Below are 26,594 nucleotides of genomic sequence, written 5' to 3'. Positions count from 1 at the left end.
CAGAATACGGGCGGCGGACTGTCTGTGTCCTGCGGTGCGTGCCTGGCGACTCATACTAGCCTTCGATTCGCCCCGGTTAGGAGGCGAGTCTTATGCGGTGTTTCACGAGAGTAAGAAAAGAAGACGACACTTTCAAAGCCGAGAAGAAACAAAGTGCTTCAGAGTTTTCAGCTGGGCTGAATGCAGTCACAGTTAACGCAGGAGTTGATTTTAGTCCGGCGAGTTTCACTGTGGGGTATGAAACGTGACCTCCTTACGTCTGTACCCCCTGTTCCTTCCACGTGTCAGGTGTTTGTTTATGCTGCTGCATCTGTCATGGCTGCCACTGCGACAGCTCCAGCAGTCCCAGATGGTGTGAAGGCCTGTAGGCGGTGTATGGGAAGCTCTGTGACTGAACACATGAGAGGCTCTCCAGCAGGAGCCGGTGGGGGTGGGGTGGGGGGGTTGCAGGGGGGGTTGAGGTGACGGAAGCTGGCACCCGACAGGCCCTGTCGCCGTGGTGATAGGATGATGCTTTAATAATGATGCTAAGCGAAGCCTTCAGAAGGAGACGCGCAAAAGGACGCTTGCACCGGGTCACGGGTGTCGTTTGTTGCGAGATTCAAACTGTAAAACCAAAGTGTCTCAACATACAGATGTTCCCAGAATGCAATCTGAGTGTAATACAGATAACATGCTGTTTGTTTACGCTGTTTTGTTTGTTTGTTTGTCCGATGATTCATGGAAGAGAATGTCTTCCTGTTCTAGGATGAGACGGTTTACATTAGCAGATTTCAGGGATGAGCTATTGAACATATCATATGTTATAATGAGTGGAAGGCCTCTGGCTTAAAGACATGAGCTGTCTGTGTGTGTGTGTGTGTGTGTGTGTGTGTGTGTGTCTGTGTGTGTGTCTAGGATTTGTGAGAGCGTAAATGTCTGTGTTGGTATTGATACCTGTTGGTGTGTGTCAGTCTGTGTTGGTCTCTCCTGTGGTTTTTCCTCTCTTTCTCACCTATTTCTCCTCTTTATTTCTCCTCACTTTCTCACCTATTTCTCCTCTTTATTTCTCCTCTCTTTCTCACCTATTTCTCCTCGTTTCTCTCTCACTCCCTTTTCTCATTTGCGCCTTATCTCTCCTGGGCCTCATTCACTGCCTACTGCTCAACAATCATGATAGTCGCCTCTCTAGCTCTTTCCATCTCTCTCTCTATCGCTCTCCCGCTCTGTCTATCTTTCCATCTCTCTCTCTATCGCTCTCCCGCTCTGTCTATCTTTCCATCTCTCTCTCTATCGCACTCCCGCTCTGTCTATCTTTCTCTGTTTAATAAGCACCTTTTTGTTTTCTTTGTCCATTCTTATTTTTCTTTTTCTTTCATTCTTGTCAGGATGACAAATCTGTTCACAATTTTTAACGCAAAGAAAGAAATGGGGAGAGAGAAAGAATGAGTGAGAGAGAGAGAGAGAGAGAGAGAGAGAGAGAGAGAGTGAGATGGAGGAACTGCATGAATAGTAAGAGAGACTGAAGTGGAATATTGCATATGGAAAATAGAGTCGTACACAGAGATATAGATGGAGTGTGTGTGCCCGTGTCTGAGCTAGATTAGTTAGTGTGTGTGTGTGTGTGTGTGTGTGTGTGCCTGTTTGTCTGAGCTAGATTAGTGTGTGTGTGTGTGTGTGCCTGTGTGTCTGAGTTAGATTAGTGCGTGTGTGGTTGTGTGTCTGAGCTAGATTAGTGTGTGTGTACTTGTGTGTCTGAGCTAGATTAGTGTGTGTGTGGTTGTGTGTCTGTGTCTGAGCTAGATTAGTGTGTGTGTGGTTGTGTGTCTGTGGGTCTGAGCTAGATTGGTGTGTGTGAGCTTGTGTGTCTAAGCTAGATTAGTGTGTGTGTGTGCCTGTGTGTCTGAGCTAGATTAGCAGCTGTATCACTCATTAATATTCTCTCCTATAGTTCACTTCCTGCCTTTATTAAATTCACACTGGCGTAGCCACATTCGCTCCTTATCAAATCAATCGCATTATTTGATTCCTGGCATAAAGAGCTCCGCGGATGTGGATGGGGCCCAGTGATTTCTCATCTTCATGGGGACTCCTCTGCTTTTCCAGTTCACCGATTCAATTTGTCGACTCGTGAAGCGTAAATACACGATGGGTCCTTGTCTCAGCACAATCAGAAAGGGGAGAGGAGTCGTGGGGCTGGAGAGGGGAGGAGTTATGGGGATGGGAGGAGCCATAGTGAAGGGGGAGGAGTCATGGAGAGGGTAGATGGTGTGGAGGGATCAGGGCTTCAGCACCATCCACATGCTTTGGATGGTGGAAGCTTTGGCTTTCAGGTCTGATACATTTACGTTTATGGCATTTAACAGCGACTTACAAAAGTGCTTTGACATTTTCTCCTGGAATATATTCTAGCCAGTACAGCAGGTTAGAGTCCAATATACCAATGAACTAGAATGCTGTAGAAATACAGGGATCACTGCTGATGCCTAGAAGTACAAAATACAAAAGAGCTCTATCTTAGACAACAATCAGTGCAATAAACAATACCCTACAATGCTAATGCTAGCGGGAGCGTTTGGAACCCTGGTGCAGAGCATACTAAAACACTGAACCCTCCAACCCCCAGCGGTGTGCTGATTGAGGTATGAACAGCCAGCCTCCCACCCCGAGCCAGATGCATCCTGGGTAATTCTTCTGCAGCTGTTTCAAGCACCGCATCACAACGCACAATTCTGGTGGCACCAAAAGATACCAAAGTAAACAGATACTAAAACCTACATTCAGTCTTATAGTGAAACAGTAGGACACGTTTAGAACTATTTGTTATTGGCACAAATAAACACTCTGCAGCCTGATCAAGAATCACGAGCATTTGCCCAGTGGAGGACTCGGTGAATATTGTGTGTTCAAGGTTTTAAAAGATGGCTGAGATACTGTCAAAGTTTTTTGTTTTGTTTTTTTTTGTAAAAAGAAGACACAATGGGAACAACACGGCCTTGAAAGAGAGCGAAGATGAAAGCAGAGATGAGATTCCTTACATAACAAAAGATCAGAAAAAAAACAGCAGTCTGATCCTCAAAGCAGCTAAAACAGCGATTATTTCAGTGACATTGAAGTTAACCTCCAAACACTGAGGCTTGTTGTTGTGTTGCCGGCTCAGCATCAGGTGGTCCGAGGTGGTCCGGCTCGAATGCCACCCAGCTTGCTGCCATCCCCCCCTGGGGCATCTTCAGCAGAGCGACGCCAAACGTGTCCTACACTGTCACTGCCAAACGAAGACACACTGGGCCCATTTCAGCATGCGGAGAGAGAGGACAGGGATCTCCAGAAAAATGTTAAAAGCAGCTTGAAAACATCTCCACGTAACGCACTAAGCATCCATTTACAAGTGGTACTCTCATTCCCACTCCCATTCAAACTCCCATCCCACTCTGACCCCGACTCCTATCTCACTCTCATTCTCACTCCCAGCATTTCTATTCCCACTGCAATCCTAATCCTATTTCCACTCCCATTTCCACTCCTATCCTACTTCCATTCAACTTATTCCAAATCCCATCCCTCTTTGATTCTCACTATTCTCTCACTCCTATTCCCACTCCCATCCCATTCCCACTCTCTTGCCTCTCTCTGCTCATCCGACAGTTGACAAGAGGTAGAAGTGAAACAGCAGATGTACGCGCACACACACACACGCGCGCACACACACACACGCGCACACACGCGCGCACACACACACGCACACACACACACACACGCGCACACACACGCACACGCACACGCGCACACACACACGCGCACACACACACGCGCACACACACGCGCGCACACACACACGCGCACGCACACACACGCACGCGCGCGCACACACACGCGCACACACACACGCGCACACACACACACACACACACACACACACACACACACGCGCACACACACCAGTAAATGCTGATGTGATGGCTTATGTAACACGGCTTTCCTGAGGTCACAGAGACACATCACGCCTAAAGCAGCTCTCCATTGTAGTGGTGATTATGTCATTTCAAAGCTTTTCTGAGGTTCGACTCCTCCAGTTCAGTGTTATTAACACTCACTCTCAGAAGCTCCGAGATCACCCCTGTGTGTGTGTGTGTGTGTGTGTGTGTGTGTGAGGGAGTGTATAATTGAGAGAAAAGGTAGGAAAAGGCAAATTTGGAATTTTATTTCACATTAATTTTTTTTCTTTTTAGGATGAGAAGAATCAAGTGCTTATAACCAATGCTTGGCTACAACTGGTAAGTTCTTCCTTTTGTGTGTGTGTGTGTGTGTGTGTGTGTGTGTGTGTGTGTGTGTGCACACAAATCATCCACTACAAGCCCTACTACCATTCGCAGGTCCAGTCTTTCACTGTCTGCTTTGGTTTGGTATAAATGTGACATTTCCTAAACTGTTCCCCTGACGAGATGCAATGCCGTTTGTATGTGCGAGTGTTTGTGTGTTTGTGCATGTGTGCGGGGCCGAATGGTCGTGAGGTTACAGAAACGCAAGCAACTTAACAAAAAAACCCCACAATAAAACCACAACCCCCCAACCCCCAAAACAAGCATTTGGCCATGGCTCTCACAGCAATGAGGTGCGATTCGGTGTGAGGTGTTCAACTTTAATGAGACATATAAGCCATCCAGTCCAGAGTGCAGCTTCTGATAGAATGCATAATTTGCTAGATTGTGAACGTTATGCCACAGTCCTCTGAGCAAGAACTGTGCACCCAGCCTTCAGAGTCTGAATGCGGGTTCGTTTGGCTGGGGTTATTTCTCTGTGTTCTGATCTCCGCCGTGTGCAGGCTCTGGGAACCCCCCGCCCCCAGGTTTGTTGTGTATCAGGATCCATCATGTTGTATATTAATTCTGTTGTATGAATTTCTGGCTTTACTTTAATGGTAAGATTGTTCAGGGCTTGGCTCACACTCATAGTGGCTTGTGTCCGTCTGTACCTCATCTAAAACTCCAAGAGTTAACTATTTGTTTTTTTTTGTTTTATTTTATTTTATTTATTTTTGTTCCAAACCTGAAAGTGAGCAGTTCTCCGATTTGTTTTTTGTTTGTTTGTTTGTTTGTTTTTTGTAGAAACATCATAAAAATCTCATGATAAAATCTGATGTTTGAATGACAGCCCCTCGAGCAAATTCAGTCAAATTTACACCCGCTCCTCTAACCAAAGCACATTCTAGCTCACAGGAACTAAATTTTAGCAGGTTATGAACAGGCTATGAGCAGGTTATAAGCAGGTTTAGGGGAAGGTTATGAGCAGGCTATGAGCATGTTATGAGCATGTTATGAACAATTCTTCATAGGTGTTTTAAACCTGCCTGTCTTTGTCTTCCATCACCAGTGTCCTGAGCTGTAACCAGTCCGTTTGGCCTTCATTAGCGTAAACTCACGCCTTAAACGCAAAATCGGGCGTGAAAGTTCCAGTCTGGACCTTTTCTAATGCTGATTTCTGATCTGGTCTCTCAAATGGCCTTTTCAAACACTGAACCAGAGATAGAGCCCTCATTAATAACAGAGTTTCATTAACTTGGCACAGTTAGTATCCTGCAAATTTAGGTAACATCAAAAGCTGAGGATACGTTACGCAGCTCAGAGGATTCTATTGGAGAGAGGCTCGGATCTGGTTAACGGCAGCGGCCAATCTATGAAGAGAGGTGGAATTTTAAGCTCCTACTGAAACTATTCCCAGTTCATGCTGTTTTAAACAAATATCCAACAAACCAGAAAATTATCAAAGGGTTTCATGCATGAGTGGTGATTGGATCAACCAACCACCTGTGTCAGACTACTGACGTGGGTGCAGATGTGGCAGAGATTACAGATGTTGCAGACCTACAGGCATGGGATACATCTAGAAATGTTACAATGCTACAGATGTGTTGGTAAACTACAGAAGATAGGACAAACAGATGTGGAAAAGACTTCTGCCAACGTTATGAAAACTTGCCAAATGGAGCAAAAAAGTTAAACTATGCAGTGTGTGGCAGGCTTGTAATGCTTGTGATGAAATCTGTATATATGTGTGTGTGTGTGTGTGTGTGTGTGATGCTCTGCCCATCTTGCTGGCGGTGGTCCGTGAAAGCTGCTAAGGGAAAAAGCAGAAGGAAAGAGAGACAGAGAGAGAGAGAGATGATCTGGGAAAGCAGACAGGCAGACAGTGTCAGAGGTTCCTCCTGGCTGTTCTAATGTGATGTGCCTGGCTGGAGGTTTGACTGAGGGCGTGGCTGGGGGGCGTGGTCGAGGGGCGTGGCTGGGAGGGCATGGCAGGGGCATTACTGGGGGTATGACTGAAGGCGTGGTTGGGGGTGTGGATGGGGCGTGGTTGGGGCGTATAGATAACTGGAAGAGGCCTGTGACCCAAAGCCCTACACAATTGAGCCACGTGACAGGCAGAACACACACACCATACTGGGCTGTGATGTGCTTACTGGCAAACTAACAAATTACATGTAATTGCAGCGTGAGATATACAGGACTCCCTGCATAATATATGTGTGTGTGTGTGTGTGTGTGTGTGTGTGTGTTATTTTAAGTGTGCAGTGTTACCTGTTGTAGAGGAGGATGTGTGTGTGTATTTGTGTGTGTGTGTCTTTTTTTCACTTAGACCTATTCATTAGTTTATGCCTGTAAGCCCCAGCTGGAAAGCATCTGTGTGTGTGTGGACATATTCTCTTAGAAGGGCTCACATGTGTGTGTGGATATAAAGTATATGTAACGTTCTTTAGCTGAGTGTGTTTGTGTGTCCAGGGCTGGACAGACGTGTATCTGAGCTGGAATCCTGATAACTACCCAGGTGTGAACAATCTGCGCTTCCCCTCCAATCAGATCTGGACCCCAGACATCCTCCTCTACAACAGGTAACACTGTACACTTAAAATAACACACACACACAAACACACAGTGCACTAGCAGCCAGCTGGAGGGAGGGGCTGTGGGTAACTGTGGTTCCATCTGAGTAGCCATTGGCTGAGCTGAATGTTGATGAAAGGTTGTGGCTGTGGAGTGGGGACATCCTGTAGTCCTCCCCTGGCTCCAGCTAACCGCTCGCCTCAGGCAAGAATTGTTCAAAGAACCGCAGCTCCCATGAGCCTCAGTGGCCAAAGGCAGTTCCTTTTATGGGCAGGCTCGGAGTTTTGTATATGTGTGTGTGTGTGTGTGTGTGTGTGTGTGTGTGTGTGTCTTTTCTCTCAGGCAAAGAATAATCCATGACAGCCAGAAAAAGGCACACGCATGCATGTGGTGTGTGTGTGTGTGTGTGTGTGTGTGTGTGTATGTGTGTCTTTTCTCTCAGGCAAAGAATAATCCATGACAGCCAGAAAAAGGCACACGCATGCATGTGGTGTGTGTGTGTGTGTGCGTGTGTGTTTGCGCAGAAAGCTATTTACTCTTCACCGTGTTCTGTCCCTCTGCAGTACTGCTTTGGAAAATGTCACATTATGACTTTACATAATTGCATATGAGTGAGGGCACATGGCTGACACACACACAGTCATGTCAGCTACAGAAACATCAGCTGATGGTGGCGAGGTTTGACGCTACTGTGCAGCTGCTGAGTCATGCTGAAATCATCTCGCGCTGAGTCATGGCGAAATTCGCTTTGTCATGCTGGTCACGAGGGAGGTGTAACCCGGGCGGTGAACCAAGTTAGCTGGACAGCAGGGGAGGAAAACACCCTATATGCCACTGTGTTTACATCCACAGCCAATCCGCTGAGGTTAGCGCTGTGTACACACTGACCGCTGCCCTCCATCTGCCCTGCCCACCCACATCACCTTCCGATCATCTCACTCCATTACGTTTAGTGTTCTCCCTGCTCTTACATGCCTGATTCCATTTATCCGTAAAAGACCGACTAAACTGGCCAGCTGGCATAACGAAGATGTTGGTGTTGGACAGTGGCGTGCGGCAGCATTTTGGGATTAGAGTCATGGATTAGGATTATATTTTGTACAGTTTTTTGCTATACCAGAATCAATAGACTTAAGTGCGGTTGTACTCAAGCAACAGGCGTCAAACGCTCTGGAATATGAGCGTCGGGTCAAATGTCAGGTATGTGGTTCAAACAAATAAAAAGAAAACAAACATACAAACAAAAACAAAAAAGGCCGTCAAGTGCTAGTGGGAGTGGAAAGCGAGGGCGAAGATCAACAGTGGCGGTAGCCTCAGCTGCGGAGGGAAACTGCACGCAGAAACGGAAGTGACACCTCAGCTCAGCTGACACCAGGTCTTACTAACCCACTTACCTGGAAACCTCGGAAAAATGACCCAGTGGCAGTCCAGTGAGACACACTGAAAGAGGGAGAGAGAGAGAGAGAGAGAGAAGACATTCGGAGGGAGGGATTAAAAGACGTGATACTGGCTAAATTAATTCCGTAAAAGCTGGTGGTGAAGGCACAGCTGTGCTCTCCCCAGATTTACACGTTTAATCATTTCTACAATGGGCCATAATTTATGGAGCACTTAAGGTACGTCCCGCTCCCGATCAGTCTGGACTGTCTCCATTTTGTTCGGCATGCTGCTAACGCTGAATATCAAAACTAATCAAAGGTAAAGCACCTGGAAGCGATCACGGGGGCCAAGCATTGTTGGTGAGACTTTGGATCACTGAGGGCACTGGTAAACTCAGATGCATTGTGTGGGTTTATTAGTAACCAGTAGCTCAATTCAGTCTTCCAAGCTTTCAGGAAAATGCTCAAAGTGCCCTGTTGACTGTGTGATGCATTTCAACCGCTGCTACTTGCAATAGAGTACTTGCAAGCATTGATTGTTGAGCAGTGGGATTATATGTGAACTTTCCAAAAAAGGAGTAATTACCCAGTCCATTGAATTCCCTCATTAAAAAAAAAAAAGTCAATAATAAATCAATTTACTGCTGTGACGGCTTGTACGAAACATAGTGCACACTAAGGGAAGCCACAGTTATCTAAACGTGCAGGGTGAACGCCTCCGGAAGGCCTGATTGGCTGGAGAAGGTGATGTGACCCTTGCCTGCATTAATATAAGCAACAAACACATATTGTTACTTCAGTGGAAGGCAGACAAAATGAAGAATTTCACAACAACAATGGCAATGTTGGTTCATATATTCTGCTCTTTGTCTGCCCTCTGTTTCTGAATGGCAGCTATTAAGTGGGTCATTTAAAAATTATTTAAGGGTGCAATTGCACATGGATTCAGAAGTTGAGTGAGGTCAGTGTTTATCTGGGACATTCCGGGAAAGATGAGCCATAAAAGTGAAAATGGACAGAGAGAGAGAGAGAGAGAGAAAGTTTAGCAGACTGAAAAGAGAATTACACATAACATTAAACTGCTGTGGCTCAGGATGAACAGCTGTTAATGACTGCAGTCTTACAAGCCTAAAGAGATGAAACACACAGAGAGAAACAATTAAAGAAACCTGCTGAAAATGTATTAGTATTATTATTATTTTAAAAGAGCTAAATAAGCTAACTAGTCAAAAGATTTATCTGCAGTGCAAAGGGGAGGCCAAGCTATTCAGTATCTTTGTAATCTACTGCAGTGTGCATGAATATTCCCAATTTAAAACATGTTTGCACACTGCAGAACCTTTCAAGAGCAAAGCTGAATCTGATTTCCCAACCTGCCTACTGCCGACACGTCAGTGATGTCATCATGGCAAGGCAACTCGGCATGGCCTCAGGGCACCAGGTGTGAGGAAGAGGAGGATGAGGATGAGGGAGGAAACAGAAAGGAGAGAGACAGCAGCCTCTGTTAAATGTATTTGCCTGTACACACACACACACACACACACACACGCACACGCGCGCACGCACACGCACACACACTCTAGAAGACTATATGGACTAAGGCAACATGGGATCCTGTTTAGTTTAGTTAAGATTAATTTGAATATGTAAGATATAACTCAGAAATAATAGACCTCTGATGGCTGCCACTTATCATGGGCGTGTGAGTGATTTCATTGCAAAAGCTGATTTCTGTCAGGAAAGTGTCCTTGGGTTTGAGAAAAGCACTATGCAAATGTGACTACTAACAATAATAATATTTTAAAAAGACCATATTCCTTAAAACTCCAGTCAGAACCAGTCAGAATCAAGCGCTCCACTGAGATCAGTATAACTGAAGATGAACAGATGTCACATGCAGATCTTATTTGGAATTCCCCATTTAAAAGTCCCCTCCAATCTGTATAATGCAAATTTGATTGCGATATCACACATTTCCCCCTCAGCCGAAAGAGCCATTACTGGGTATAGTGTGCAGTTCGATTAAACAGTCATTTTCCCTCTTAAGTCTTGATTACGTTATAACATTAAGACAGAGAAAAGGCTAAGTGAAGTTTATCTAAACTACAGACCTTCAGAACTGACGTTCCTTGTGCCTGTTTGTGCGGCGTGAGTGTTTTCGTTAGCTGGAGCACGAGGTGTAACCACGTGCTGCGCTGCTTTGAGGTCGGTCAAGCTTAATGGCTTATGCATTTTCCCATGAGCTCATCAGCTAAATGCCCCCCTGATCGCGTGAATCAGGGGCACGGGGGTGAGTGGACGTGCAGCCAAATAGGAGTGTTGCTTGCTTGTGTGGTGTTACACAGAGCTGTGGGAATAGTTTTAGATTATATTTTTATTTTTATTTTTTCTGGGGAGGAAAATGGCCGGGGTTCCTCATAACTGTGTTAGCTCCGCCTGCTTGTGCTGGCATGACAGGAAGACATTAGGAGAGTGATGGGGAAGAGACAGCATGAGAGTGACAGGGAGAGGCAGCCAGTGAGTGCTGGTGGGAGAGACCGCAGAAGAGTGACAGGGAGAGACAGCCGGTGAGTGCTGGTGGGAGAGACAGCAGAAGAGTGACAGGGAGAGACAGCCGGTGAGTGCTGGTGGGAGAGACAGCAGAAGAGTGACAGGGAGAGACAGCCGGTGAGTGCTGGTGGGAGAGACCGCAGAAGAGTGACAGGGAGAGACAGCCGGTGAGTGCGGGTGGGAGAGACAGCAGAAGAGTGACAGGGAGAGACAGCCGGTGAGTGCTGGTGGGAGAGACAGCAGAAGAGTGACAGGGAGAGACAGCCGGTGAGTGCTGGTGGGAGAGACAGCAGAAGAGTGACAGGGAGAGACAGCCGGTGAGTGCTGGTGGGAGAGACAGCAGAAGAGTGACAGGGAGAGACAGCCGGTGAGTGCTGGTGGGAGAGACCGCAGAAGAGTGACAGGGAGAGACAGCCGGTGAGTGCTGGTGGGAGAGACAGCAGAAGAGTGACAGGGAGAGACAGCCGGTGAGTGCTGGTGGGAGAGACAGCAGAAGAGTGACAGGGAGAGACAGCCGGTGAGTGCTGGTCGGAGAGACAGCAGAAGAGTGACAGGGAGAGACAGCCGGTGAGTGCTGATGGGAGAGACAGCAGAAGAGTGACAGGGAGAGACAGCCGGTGAGTGCGGGTGGGAGAGACAGCAGAAGAGTGACAGGGAGAGACAGCCGGTGAGTGCGGGTGGGAGAGACAGCAGAAGAGTGACAGGGAGAGACAGCCGGTGAGTGCTGGTGGGAGAGACAGCAGAAGAGTGACAGGGAGAGACGTGAGTGCTGGTGGGAGAGACAGCAGAAGAGTGACAGGGAGAGACAGCCGGTGAGTGCTGGTCGGAGAGACAGCCGGTGAGTGCTGATGGGAGAGACAGCCGGTGAGTGCTGATGGGAGAGACAGCAGAAGAGTGACAGGGAGAGACAGCCGGTGAGTGCGGGTGGGAGAGACAGCAGAAGAGTGACAGGGAGAGACAGCCGGTGAGTGCGGGTGGGAGAGACAGCAGAAGAGTGACAGGGAGAGACAGCCGGTGAGTGCTGGTGGGAGAGACAGCAGAAGAGTGACAGGGAGAGACAGCCGGTGAGTGCTGGTGGGAGAGACAGCAGAAGAGTGACAGGGAGAGACAGCCGGTGAGTGCTGGTGGGAGAGACAGCAGAAGAGTGACAGGGAGAGACAGCCGGTGAGTGCTGGTGGGAGAGACCGCAGAAGAGTGACAGGGAGAGACAGCCGGTGAGTGCTGGTGGGAGAGACCGCAGAAGAGTGACAGGGAGAGACAGCCGGTGAGTGCTGGTGGGAGAGACCGCAGAAGAGTGACAGGGAGAGACAGCCGGTGAGTGCTGGTGGGAGAGACAGCCGGTGAGTGCTGGTGGGAGAGACAGCAGAAGAGTGACAGGGAGAGACAGCCGGTGAGTGCGGGTGGGAGAGACCGCAGGTGAGTGCTGGTGGGAGAGACCGCAGGTGAGTGCTGGTGGGAGAGACTGCAGGTGAGTGACAGGGAGAGACAGCCGGTGAGTGCTGGTGGGAGAGATAGCAGAAGAGTGACAGGGAGAGACAGCCGGTGAGTGCTGGTGGGAGAGACAGCAGAAGAGTGACAGGGAGAGACAGCCGGTGAGTGCTGGTGGGAGAGACCGCAGAAGAGTGACAGGGAGAGACAGCCGGTGAGTGCTGGTGGGAGAGACAGCAGAAGAGTGACAGGGAGAGACAGCCGGTGAGTGCTGGTCGGAGAGACAGCAGAAGAGTGACAGGGAGAGACAGCCGGTGAGTGCTGGTGGGAGAGACAGCAGAAGAGTGACAGGGAGAGACAGCCGGTGAGTGCGGGTGGGAGAGACAGCAGAAGAGTGACAGGGAGAGACAGCCGGTGAGTGCTGGTGGGAGAGACAGCAGAAGAGTGACAGGGAGAGACAGCCGGTGAGTGCTGGTGGGAGAGACAGCAGAAGAGTGACAGGGAGAGACAGCCGGTGAGTGCTGGTGGGAGAGACAGCAGAAGAGTGACAGGGAGAGACAGCCGGTGAGTGCTGGTGGGAGAGACAGCAGAAGAGTGACAGGGAGAGACAGCCGGTGAGTGCGGGTGGGAGAGACAGCAGAAGAGTGACAGGGAGAGACAGCCGGTGAGTGCTGGTGGGAGAGACAGCAGAAGAGTGACAGGGAGAGACAGCCGGTGAGTGCTGGTGGGAGAGACAGCAGAAGAGTGACAGGGAGAGACAGCCGGTGAGTGCTGGTCGGAGAGACAGCAGAAGAGTGACAGGGAGAGACAGCCGGTGAGTGCTGGTGGGAGAGACAGCAGAAGAGTGACAGGGAGAGACAGCCGGTGAGTGCTGGTGGGAGAGACAGCAGAAGAGTGACAGGGAGAGACAGCCGGTGAGTGCTGGTGGGAGAGACCGCAGAAGAGTGACAGGGAGAGACAGCCGGTGAGTGCTGGTGGGAGAGACAGCAGAAGAGTGACAGGGAGAGACAGCCGGTGAGTGCTGGTCGGAGAGACAGCAGAAGAGTGACAGGGAGAGACAGCCGGTGAGTGCTGGTGGGAGAGACAGCAGAAGAGTGACAGGGAGAGACAGCCGGTGAGTGCTGGTGGGAGAGACAGCAGAAGAGTGACAGGGAGAGACAGCCGGTGAGTGCTGGTGGGAGAGACCGCAGAAGAGTGACAGGGAGAGACAGCCGGTGAGTGCTGGTGGGAGAGACAGCAGAAGAGTGACAGGGAGAGACAGCCGGTGAGTGCTGGTGGGAGAGACAGCAGAAGAGTGACAGGGAGAGACAGCCGGTGAGTGCTGGTGGGAGAGACAGCAGAAGAGTGACAGGGAGAGACAGCCGGTGAGTGCGGGTGGGAGAGACAGCAGAAGAGTGACAGGGAGAGACAGCCGGTGAGTGCTGGTGGGAGAGACAGCAGAAGAGTGACAGGGAGAGACAGCCGGTGAGTGCTGGTGGGAGAGACAGCAGAAGAGTGACAGGGAGAGACAGCCGGTGAGTGCTGGTGGGAGAGACAGCAGAAGAGTGACAGGGAGAGACAGCCGGTGAGTGCTGGTGGGAGAGACAGCAGAAGAGTGACAGGGAGAGACAGCCGGTGAGTGCTGGTGGGAGAGACAGCAGAAGAGTGACAGGGAGAGACAGCAGAAGAGTGACAGGGAGAGACAGCCGGTGAGTGCTGGTGGGAGAGACAGCAGAAGAGTGACAGGGAGAGATAGCCGGTGAGTGCTGGTGGGAGAGACAGCAGAAGAGTGACAGGGAGAGACAGCCGGTGAGTGCTGGTGGGAGAGACAGCAGAAGCATGACAGGGAGAGACAGCCGGTGAGTGCTGGTGGGAGAGACCGCAGAAGAGTGACAGGGAGAGACAGCTGGTGAGTGCTGGAGGGAGAGACAGCAGAAGAGTGACAGGGAGAGACAGCCGGTGAGTGCTGGAGGGAGAGACCGCAGAAGAGTGACAGGGAGAGACAGCCGGTGAGTGCTGGTGGGAGAGACAGCCGGTGAGTGCTGGTGGGAGAGACAGCAGAAGAGTGACAGGGAGAGACAGCCGGTGAGTGCTGGTGGGAGAGACAGCATGAGAGTGACAGGGAGAGACAGCCGGTGAGTGCGGGTGGGAGAGACCGCAGGTGAGTGCTGGTGGGAGAGACTTCTGTCTCACTTTCTTTCTCCCGGGCTGTGTCCTACTTCCTTAAACCCAGACACAGTCTCTCCCATATAACCGTGGTTTGAAGTTTGAAAGTGCGTGTGGTTTTATCTTCTCGACATCATTCCGCTATGCCTACTGGCAAGGAACATATGGCAAGCGGTTTTACCATTTATTGATCTGAACAGATTTGCATTAAAGATATCTGTAATTAATTTCTGACTAGACATAATGCTAATTTATCTCTAATTAAATTTTGACTAGAATGAATTACATAACGTTTGCAGTTGATTCGTATGGGAGCTTCAATTCAGGATATCTGAAATTCATTACCGACTATATACAATATAAATTTAAGATATCCAAAATGATATTATCATTAGTCGTAAAGCAAATTATAGATATGTCCACTTTGTTTCTGATTAGTTATTATTCTAATTCAAGATATCTTACATTTCTTCATGATTTAAGATATCTTAAATGTATTTTTAGATAATCTGAAAATAGTGCAAATTGTAGAAATCGCTAGTGCAAATTAAATTGTAGATATCTTGAATGTAAATTATGACTTATCAAAACTGAATTAAAGATATCCTGGGTTTGATTTAGGATTAGTCTAATGTCCTTTTAAGATAGCTCCAAAGAAATTATGGATATCTTGAATATGTTGTTAACTAGACAGCTGTTATATTTCAGATATCTCAAATGACCATTCCCACTAGTCATAATGTTTGTGGATATCTTGAACGATTATTCTTACTAGCAAGATGCACATAAGATTTATGTAGCCTATTTCAGCACAAAACCAGGTCCCCTGTGGTGCAACTAATAATACACCTTGTTAGTTTTAAACTACTATAGGGTTTAGTATAAACTTTACACCCTAACCTACGATTGAACTGAGCATTTTTTGTAGTTCTCATTTAATGTTAATAATCGACTGATTTATTCAAAAATGCATTACATGGTCCGTGATGCTTCTCAGATGTCATTTATACTAGACATTAGAGATTGAAAATCTGAAGATATCAAAATATATTTTGGCTTGCCAACATATAATTTTGCATATCTCGAATTGCTGTTCTGACTAGCAAGACTGTAAATACAGAGATCCTTAATTTCCATTCTGAATCGTGTGCATTGCCGGGCTGGTCATGAAACCTCAGTCATGAACGTGGGTCAGGTCTAGACCAGGTCTGTAGGTGCAGTCAGCAGGCCTCGAGACGCTCCTGTTGAAATGATTGGCAGAGACCTCTACATCAGCATGCAGGCTGCAGAGTAATTCCTCGCCGTTGAAAGGCTGCTCAGATGCTTCTCAGACACATCAGTCATGTGCACTTCCCATTTTAATATGCTTTTAATTATTTTACGTTCGTCAAGGACAATTAAAATGCTGATTAGACATGTCAGAGAGAGAGAGAAAGAGAGAGAGGGAGGGTCAGTCAGAGAGAAAGATATTAGAGAACTCACCTTTGTGTTGGAGGCTGATTAAAAAGAGTAATTTCCTTCTGATTGGCCACACTGCATAAATCTGTATTATGCAAATTCCTTATATTTCCAGTCATGATGGCACCAGAGTCCTGCTAAAATTACATTAGAGTTGTGTACTCCCTCTTGTTGAAGGAAATGATGTAAAGGGCATTTAAAGCGCCTGCACGTCCATCCGTCTTTTTTAAGCGTCACAACAGAAGCGCCATATAACTTTTCTGATCGGAGCGCACGCTGCTCAGCTCAATCACCACACTCCTTTTTGGCAGAGCGCTAAAACATCACTCTGTTGAGATTTTTTATCAAATCCAAACACGTAGGAAAGTTTCAGAAATGTGCTGACATCACCTGTTTTGACGATGAGGTGGAGCCAGAGGAGGACCGACCTTTGATGTACGGTGCCATGGTTTCCGAGCTGAAATATTTGCTTGTGAAGGATGCCAAGGGTAGAAAGAAGACTTTAAACACTGAAGCTCGAGCCAGTGGAAGCGCGTCAGTGAATGCTAACGACGCATTAGCTGGGGGGCATGGACCGGTTCAGCCCGCTGTCTGTAGAAATAGTGTGGCGGGGAGGCAGGATCTGAAAGGATGACACGGTGCTTGGTGGACGGATTAGAAGGTGATGCAGCTTCATGATGAAGGACGCACCGAACGCTCGAAGAGTCTTCAATGCATCGGAAGAAAAGTTGCCGTTGTTTCCTGCAACGGGGCTTATTTCAGTGATGGGTGTGTAGCTTTCTTACCTGACACACTGGTCCCCTGAAGACCCATCTGTGGTTGGTCCTGGCTTGAGCCAAATGACGGTGTGTAGCAGACTGTTAAAGTCCGACGGCGTTTTGGTGGAAGGCTGAAGGCTGGAAGAGATGGCTGTCAAGCAGAGGCCTGTGGCCATGCTAAGCCTGAGTGCCTTGGCAGGACATTCCACTGCGATGCAATGAGACTCAGGTGCACGTTCTGCTAAGCGCTAAATTCCAATCTCATGATGGCAACATTCTGTGCCTGCAGCTTTGAGATAATAATCTAGACCACAGCAGTGAACTGATGAAACGTGGCGGTATTGGCTCTCCAAGAGCCTAGGCCCCCTCTGTAAGCAATGTAAATCATTGCCAGTATGACCAAGTTGTTTCAGGCCTGTGCATGCATTTATCTTAGAGCCAGGATACCTCGAGGATACTCAGGATACTCAGTGTTTCAGGATATGTTCAACACTTTGTGACAGTGGCCAGCTGAGCACAATGAAAAAATGTTTTAGCAGTTAATAGCAAAAAAAAGAGACAGAGGCTGAAACAGTGATGGGGATCTGTGGCCTTAGCTGATGGGTAGTTTTCAAATGTGGCTCAGGACTTCCAGAGTTGCAGTTATTTGCAAACTTAAACATGCAAAATGGCTTTGCCTGATTGAAAAAAATAATGTGTCACGAAATTTGTGATTCATTGTATTACTGAAACAGGGGCAGTGGTAGCTCAGTGGTTAAAGTACTTGACTTGTAATCAGAAGGTTGCTGGTAACCCTCAATTGCTTAAGTTATACTCAGTCATAATTGTAAGATGCTTTGGATAAAAGTGTCAGCTAAATGCTGTAAATGAAACCTTTGGAAAGGGCACTATATACCAAGCCTGAAATATCATCTATAGCACAGAATTCATTCTGAATGGCTTTGGTGAATTATCAGCCATAGCTGACACTATGTAGATTATTACCATACTGAATATTTGGGAGTTATGAAATTGAAGGAGCCTTTGTTTGGTGCTAAACTCACCCACATGGTTACCTGCAGAGCCTACTATGAAAATGAGTTTATAAGGGAATCCTGTGGTCTGACAGTTACACCCTCAGTGGGTGTCACAGAAATGTGATGAGTAGATTGAGAGTGTCACTGAGGAAAACATCAAAATGTCTGTTTTCTGCCTGCAAGAGCTTCTGTGGCATAAACGACCTCATATCCCCCCCCCCCCACGCACGCTCACAGATGCTTCAACTGAACAGGCCAGCAAATTCGTGATGGAGCAACGGACGAGGAATGTTACCAGACTCCTACACCTCCGCGTCACGGCGCTGATATTGCTGGTCTCGGCTCTACCGCGACCTTGCCTGAATGATTTCTTTGTTTCGTATTCGCGACGCAGCAAGCGTGATTAATAATGGATTGCCTGTTGAATAATGTAGCCATCATAGCCGGAGGTACCACAGCACCTAACTCTGCTAAACAGTTTTAATTAAAGGCAGATAGGAGTTGTGTCTCCCTTTGCCTAAGCAAAGGCAGGTGTATGATGCCATTGGAAAGCAACGAATGGTTAAGGAGGAGAAATACCCGAACCCCCAGAGCAGGCTATTGAAAATAAGAATAATTTATAATGTGCAAATTAATTTCTGAAGGCATAACCTGTAAATTAATGTTGTGTACTTTATTTACAGTGATATTTCTGGAAGCGAGCCCTTTCGCTGGTGTGTGCATGTTGCTGTATCGTTTCGGTTTTCATGAATAGATGTTTTTCTGTTGCGTTGCTTTGGTTGCTGCCCAGTGCTGATGAGAGGTTTGACGCCACCTTTCACACTAATGTTCTGGTGAACTCATCTGGAGCATGTCAGTATATACCACCAGGTAAGACACAATCACACACAAACACGCGCACAAACACGCGCACAAACATGCACACACACACACACACACACACACACACAAACACAAACTCCCATGACATACATTACAGTGTTAGAGCCTTTGAAAAATGTTGCTGTCACACTGGGTTTTACTGCATAAGTCTTAAAACACAACTTTCATGTCTGTGCCTGTGTGTGCTTGGAATACACACACCCTTGTGTGTGTGTGTGTGTTTGGAATAAGGCCTTGTTTTGACCCAGTCTAAGTTAGGCTGCAACATAAAGTGTGGAGTGGTAGATGAGTAAACATTGAATAACTGTGACTCTGTGGTAGGTGGGGTGAACTGAATAACAAATGTGAACAGAGACACTGAGTGGAATAATGATTGGGTATATTATAATAAAGAAGAGGAGAATCTCCCTAACCTGGTGGAAAACGAAAGAGGGACAAGACACATTCACTCCCTCCCTAACTAACCTCAAAACTTCCTAACTAACCTCAAAACAACTACAACCCTCCCTAACTAACCTTGAAACTCCCTAACCTCAAAACAACTAAGACCCTCTCTAACTAACCTCAAAACAACTACAACCCTCCCTAACTAACCTCAAAACTCCCTAACCTCAAACTTCCTAACTAACCTCAAAACAACTAAGACCCTCTCTAACTAACCTCAAAACAACTACAACCCTCCCTAACTAACCTCGAAACTCCCTAACCTCAAAACTTCCTAACTAACCTCAAAACAACTACGACCTCTCTAACTAACCTCAAAACAACTACGACCCTCCCTAACTAACCTCAGAACAACTATGACCCTCCCTAACCTCAACACAACTACAACCCTCCATAACTACCCTCAAAACAACTACAACCCTCCCTAACTAACCTCGAAACTCCCTAACCTCAAAACTTCCTAACTAACCTCAAAACAACTACGACCTCTCTAACTACCTTTAAAACAACTACAAAACTCAGAGTCAAAATACTAGCGAGAATAATCAGAATATGAAGCACCAATTAGTGAAGAGGCCAGCAAAGAAAGGAACACACACGTGAACTCTAGGATGACTTGAACAGCATCTCTGTAGGCCTGGATTTGACAGTAAAGAAACGATAATAAAGGATATTCATGCCATTGCTGGAAGGGCCGGGTCAGACTCAAGGTGGAAGAGTCAAAACACGGATGGAGTTCCGGGTCTAGTATGTTAGATGCAGTGTGTAGGTTTGTGCATAGTTGCACATAAATATGTAGAAGTTCTGAATAGTATGTGTGTGTCTGTCTCCTGTTAACAGGCATCCTGAAGAGCACATGTTACATCGATGTGCGTTGGTTCCCGTTTGATGTGCAGAAGTGTGACCTGAAGTTCGGCTCCTGGACGTACAATGGCTGGTTGCTGGACCTGCAGATGCAGGAAGCAGATATCTCTACATACATCCCCAACGGGGAGTGGGACTTAGTGGGTAAGAGCGCGGGCACGCACCCGCAAACACCCACACCCACACCTCCAACAGGGGGTGGAACTTAGTGGGTAAGAGCGCGGGCACGCACGCGCAAACACCCACACCCACACCTCCAACAGGGGGTGGGACTTAGTGGGTAAGAGCATGCACACACACGCACACACACACACACACACACTCACAAAGACTCACACGCATACACCTCCAATGGGGGCTGAGAAGAGCATGCACACACACATACACACTCACAAACACACATCCCCAACAGGGGGTGGGACTTAATGGGTAAGAGCGCACACACACACACACACACACACACACACACACCCCTCCAACAGCGGGTGGGACTTAATGGGTAAGAGCATGCACACACACACACACACACACACACACACACACACACACACATACACCTCCAATGGGGGGTGAGAAGAGCATGCACACACACACTCACAAACACTCACACACATACATCCCCACTTGGCGGGTGATAGCACACGCACGCGCGCACACACACAAACACTGTTAATTTGTTTCACTCTTTCTTTTCAGTCTATCTCTACTTTTCTCTTTCATCTTTTGTGTTTTCCTTTGTTACCAGAGGCTGTTAGATTTTGCTGCTCGTCTTCAGTGCTGAATTACAGTGCTAGTGACACTGTGTGTGTGTGTGTGCGTGTGTGTGTGTGTTTGTGTGTGCGCGTGCGTGCGTTTGCATATGTGCTTGTGTGTGTCTTATGGCCTCTCTCCTTTTTCTGAAGGGATAGTATTGATTGTCTTCCTGCATTGACCCCCCCCCCCCGAGTTAGAGAAATATTGGTTTATGTGAAAGAGGAGTAAATATTCTTCACAGAGGGACAAACCAACCCACTTCACACACTCCCTCTCTAACAATGCCGGGACCACGAGGGCTCCTTAATGACAAAGGAGGACAAAGTGTGTGTGTGGGTCTGGATCTCTGCCTCGTTTGGAGCATCTCACAGCAATCACTGATTTTGTATTATCCCCTGCGGCAATGAATTAACACCTACTCATTCAAATCCAGCAGAGCATCAATAAACACTTGAACGGTTAATCTAACACTCGATGTGTCGAAGTCATTCAGCGACGTTCCTTCCGTCAAGGAGGTTACGCGCGTCACTATGGCTACGTTCACATCACGAGCCACATTGTTCAGTTCCAGTGTTTTTTCTAAGATCCGATGTGCCTATCTCGACAGTCCACATTCATGATTTTTGCCTGAGTCACCTGCTTCCCCAACCACAAAAACCGCAATATCCGTGAGACGACTCACGGCACCGAACCCATCGACGTGGCTGCGCCGGCATCTCCTGTATGAACTAGGTTTTGCCAGGGAGGCTGCAAAACGTTCACCAGCCGTGCGTACTCGGGTCGAGAGGGCGAAAAGTCAGCCCAGTTGCACCCGGTTTTAGCTGTGTTCACAGCTACCATTCTCACTGCGTCTCACCCCCCCACTGGTGTTTCCACAGGCAAAAAGCCACACGGACCCCCGTCTGGCCATTCCCATTCATGACGCGCGGCCATGGATCTGTTAAGACTAATCCCACCGTAGACAACATATGAAAGTGACTCAGATGTGATTACAAAAGATAGGATTTCTGTGTCCACACAGCCCTGAAAGAAATCAGATGGGCAATTTAGTTTGACTGGTTGAGCACAAAAACGAAAACAGAATTGCTGAAGGTGGATATTACAAGCAGACTAAAAGTGAAAGGTCACTAGATTTGGGATTCATTTGTTTTTAGACAGGATAAGTTTGCGAGTGAATTTTTAGAGCATTACAGCAGCCACGGCGCAGCGAAGCTTCTTAGGTTGGCACTTCCTGCCCTCCTTTGAACTTTGACCCCCCATGTCTGTCTCTCTGTCTGTCTAACAGATGGACCCTGATAATAGCAATTTGGGTGCCAGACGGAAAATGTGCACACATAGGCATGTACACGCACGCACACACACACACACACACGCACACACGCACACGCGCACACGCACACGCACACGCAGACACGCAGACACGCACACACGCACACACGCACAAACTATAGGGTCATATTTTAGGGTAGCATGATCAGCTAGGACAGTTAGTCCATGCAGCCCAGAACATGTTTTAAGGCCAAGTAAAGAACTTTTTTGACTACTGTCCAGGCATCAAAGTTCATTGAAGCAGAGAAGTTGCCTCTGAATGTACCCCCCTCAGCAAGATCAGACACTCCAAAGATTATTTTTAATGAAGGAATGTAGCCAGGTCTCGATCTTTAAGTGTTGGTTTTGGAAGCACAAATGAACTGAGATCATGCACGCCGATTCCCTCACAATTTTTGGTTGTTTGTTTTTCCTATCCTCCTATCACACACACACACACACACACACACACACACACACAAAATAAATGTGCAGGTATAAAGGAAAACATTTATAAAAAGCAGAAAGTCTAAATAATTGCACTGTAATTAGTTTAAAAGTTTAAAAACCTGCTCTGAGAGAAGAAAGTGTACCAAAATCTATACTGCTGTATCTTAAAATTGTTAATTGATTCTATTATCTATGTTTTAGATGTATGGGAATGTGATTTTCCGTGCGTTTATAAATGGGGAATTGACAAAACAGGTGCTAAATATTTCTTTGCTTTACCAGCCCACTTCTTCAGGGTAGTGTGAAGGCTGGTGAAGGTCAGCACGATCTGGCCACTTTATTCCACCGTGAAGTGTGTTCTTCAGGAAAGCACCTTGCTGTTATTCCAAAACAACTGCAAGCATAATAATCGCTCGGGAAAGTGCTAAAGCTGGAGTCCTCCGGTAAGATGACTCCCAACCCTGCTGTTACAGATTAGAAGCAGTACACATATTCAAAACATTCAAGCTCGTCACTGAATGCAACCCATTTAACAGTGCTTTAACACACTGCTAGTACATTTGAAGTTCAGCATTATTACATTCAGGAGAACAATTATATTTCCAGTTGTTGAGATTATTCCCTCTCGGAGATTGTGGCTTTGCATTTTGTTTGGTGAATGGAAATATTGATTTTCATCCTCTTGAAAAAGGGTAAATGGATTATGCAGCAAAAGACCCACGAAACCAGGGAGCACTGAATAAACATGACGAAGACGAGAGGCCGGCGGAGACGGATCGCCCTGGCTGGGCTGTTTGTTCTGCTTGTTGATGCTTGTTTTGGTTTTGGAAGCATTTTAGGAAGATGAAATGCAGACACTTTCAAGGGCACCAAAGGCATTTCAATGTAAAAGACTGCGCAGGTTGTCACAGGGGGATGGTGGGAGTGTTCTGAAACGGAGAACAGCGCTGAGGTTTCTGAAATATCAACCTGGCATTATCATTACTGCAGTTAAACCCGTCTATTCCGACTGCTTGAGATGTGACGTTTCCCCCATCTCTACTGTGCTGTTGTTTTTCCAGGTTTTTTCCAGGTGTGTTCCAAGACCTATAAATGCAACATTTCAGCATTGTATGTATGTATGTGTGTGTGTGTGTGTGTGTGTGTGTGTGTGTGCTGGCAGGGGTCCCAGGGAAACGGAACGAGTTGTATTACGAGTGCTGCAAGGAGCCGTACCCGGATGTGACGTACACGGTGACCATGCGGCGGCGGACGTTGTACTACGGCCTCAACCTGCTCATCCCCTGCGTGCTCATCTCCGGCCTCGCCCTGCTGGTCTTCCTGCTGCCTGCCGACTCCGGAGAGAAGATCTCGCTGGGTAACACGCACACACAGCCCCCGCATACCCGCACACACACACACACACACACACACACACACACACACACGCATATACACAAAACATACTCATACAGACATGCACACACATGCACACGTGCGCACACTCGGTCTGACCTAAAGATAAGTGGCAGTGAAGATAAACCCCATCCCTCTCTCTCTCCCTCCCTCCCTCACACACACACACACACACACACACACACACACACACACACACACACACACACACACACACACACACACACACCCCTGACCTCTGTGCGTGCAGGTTGCCATCAGGGGTGTAGAGCAAATTGATTTTCTCCTCATCTTTTCGCTCCTCTTCTTCTCATCAGGCATCACTGTGCTGCTCTCGCTCACCGTCTTCATGCTGCTGGTGGCCGAGATCATGCCGGCTACGTCTGACTCGGTCCCTCTCATAGGTACCACCCACCACCTCATTCTTCGCGACTTCCAGAACAGCAAATCCCACCTCCCCAGAACCGGGCAACGATGTCCCCACAAAATAGGACCTTGTGCTTGGTGTCGAGTACTTTTAAATCAGACTTATTTTAAACACCTTCAATGGACTGATGGTATTATTCGAATAATAAATCTTTTGCTCTTAAAGGCACAGCTTGGCTAAATGCTAATGTGGCTAATATTTACAGGACGCTAAAAGACGCTAGCAGTGGTGTCAGCAAAATTCGCAGTTTTGACTAAACTACCCTTTGAATTTCCTCGAGGCTGTTTGTTTGTCAGGGGGATTCTGACAGCTGTGTGTGTGCCGTTTCTGTTCACAGCGCAGTACTTTGCGAGTACAATGATGATCGTGGGCTTGTCCGTGGTCGTCACGGTGCTCGTCCTACAGTTTCACCATCACGATCCACAGGGAGGCAAAATGCCAAAATGGGTGAGTGGAGCCACGCCCTCCCTTTAAAGGGATACTCCGTCCCGGATGTGCCACGCCCTCCCTTTAAAGGGATACTCCGTCCCGGATGTGCCACGCCCTCCCTTTAAAGGGATACGCCGTCCCGGATGTGCCACGCCCTCCCTTTAAAGGGATACTCCGTCCCGGATGTGCCACGCCCTCCCCTTAAAGGGAGCTAAATGTCCCCGGTGTCCTTTAATTCTTGGTGACCTTGTTTAAGATGGCGACAAAGTAAATCAGTGAATGTTGTTACTGTTTCTGCCCAAACATTGCCATTTTGTACTTAACATGTCTTCATGTCATGAAAACTACATGTTTGTTATTGTAATTCCTCCAAGAGTTACATGGCGACCTTTATACTTAGTGCAGGAGGTTGTACAATACAGAAACAAACTTGGCTATAATTCAGCTGGCACCCAAACCAACTGTCTGAGTAGCTTCAGAAAGCTGTAGAATGGAGTTGGGAGAGTCACATTGTTAATCAGGTCCCTTTGCTAAAACATTAATGTCTTCTTTCCAAGGGGAAAAAAATCCTTTTAAGTCTGTTCGGACAGCGTTTCTTATTTAGCTCAGTCCTGCTGGGAGCTGCCTATGATGTGAGACACGTTTGAATAGTTAAACAGAGCAGGGCTTGCTGGGGGCTACACGCACACACTCCATCTGCACTATACATTACCCGGGCTCAGGCGCATGGCCGCTGTGTGTGCGCGCCTTCCACCGAGAACAATAATACAGAAACGTGCTAGAATCACCCCATTTTATACTGGCTTCAGAAGTTCAGCGCAAGGTCCAAAACAACGTCATTCACCTTACAACAGTTCAGCATCGGTAGTTAAAATAGCAAGTCAACCATTTAGTTTTACCTCCCCTCCCAGGTGCGAGTGATCCTGCTGAACTGGTGCGCCTGGTTCCTGCGCATGAAGAAGCCGGGCGAGGACAGCGGGACAGCGTACAAGTACGCGCGCTCGCCGCTGCACCACGCCAGCGCCGGCAGCATCCAGCTGACCACCGTGGCCGGCCCGCCGTCGCCGGCCACGAACGGCCACGCCAACCTCTATTTCGGCTTCCTCGCCGGCGAGGGCCCGCCCAGCGGCGACTCGGGCGTGTCGTCGGCAGGCGAGCGGCGGGAGGCGGCGCAGGAGCTCCAGCGCATCCTGGCCGAGGTGACGTACATGGCGCAGCGCTTCCGCGCCCGGGACGAGGCGGAGGCGGCGCGCGGCGAGTGGAAGTTCGCGGCGGCCGTGGTGGACCGCCTCTGCCTCGTCACCTTCTCGCTCTTCTCCATCGTCTGCACCTTCGCCATCCTCATGTCGGCGCCCAACTTCATCGAGGCCGTCGCCAAGGACTACACGTAGTCGCGCCGCGTCACACCGTCGTCGTCGTCGTCGCCGCCGTCGTCGTTGTGGTTTTTTTTTGTTGTCGTTGTTTGTTTTTAGGCGAGTTGGGCACGTCGAAAAGGAAACGTCGATCGCCGAGCGAGAGGCGAGCCGAGGCTCGGCGCGGCGCGGAACGCCGAGGCTCGCGCAGGTTCGGTGTGCGCGAGTCAGTGCGAATCGGCGCGAGTCGCGGGAAAAGTGTGATTCGGTCTGCGTGTACTGCCAAAGTCGATTCATTCCTCGTTGCTTTTGAGTAACATGAACAGTTGTCAATAATTAAAAAAAAAAACGTAGAAAGAGATAGACAAATCTGGGTGTTTTTGAAAACTGGTCATTTTTGAACAACGTGTGTACGTCTGCGGTAGCATCTCTCCGGAGCACGTCTGCTGATGTAAGAACATTCCTCACCTCTCCATGTCCCTCTCCGTCCACCCGTTACCGAACACCTCTCTCTCTCTCTCACACTCACACTCACTCACTCACTCACACACACACACACACACACACACACACACACACACACACACACACACACACACACACACACACACACACACACACCACCTCCCTTGACACTGATATAGACTCCTGCTCTCTGACGTCTTCACTTTTGCTGGGGTGTGGTTTTTTTTTTTTTGG

At 48.0% G+C, this 26,594-nt stretch overlaps 1 protein-coding gene across 3 annotated transcripts in view; it reads left to right on the top strand.

The window, feature by feature from the left end:
• Positions 1-26,594, top strand: part of chrna8 (cholinergic receptor, nicotinic, alpha 8) — a 45,618-nt gene that overhangs the window by 18,336 nt on the left and 688 nt on the right. The window contains exons 3-10 of one of the 3 annotated variants that reach the window (XM_035530147.2): positions 4,209-4,253; positions 6,756-6,865; positions 18,382-18,461; positions 19,758-19,925; positions 23,455-23,649; positions 24,005-24,091; positions 24,452-24,561; positions 25,455-26,072. In XM_035530147.2, coding sequence (XP_035386040.1) covers positions 4,209-4,253; positions 6,756-6,865; positions 18,382-18,461; positions 19,758-19,925; positions 23,455-23,649; positions 24,005-24,091; positions 24,452-24,561; positions 25,455-25,934 — 1,275 coding nt within the window. In that variant the 3' untranslated portion in view covers positions 25,935-26,072. Of the gene's footprint in view, positions 1-4,208; positions 4,254-6,755; positions 6,866-18,381; positions 18,462-19,757; positions 19,926-23,454; positions 23,650-24,004; positions 24,092-24,451; positions 24,562-25,454 lie in introns of all 3 variants that reach the window. The other 2 variants (XM_081714271.1, XM_081714272.1) reach the window with 2 other exon arrangements.

Source organism: Electrophorus electricus, chromosome 5, assembly GCF_041902795.1.
Source record: "Electrophorus electricus isolate QZ-2024a chromosome 5, ASM4190279v1, whole genome shotgun sequence".
NCBI lineage: Eukaryota > Metazoa > Chordata > Actinopteri > Gymnotiformes > Gymnotidae > Electrophorus > Electrophorus electricus.
Note: the sequence above shows the minus strand (reverse complement) of the source record. Positions and strands in the feature narration are given on the sequence as shown.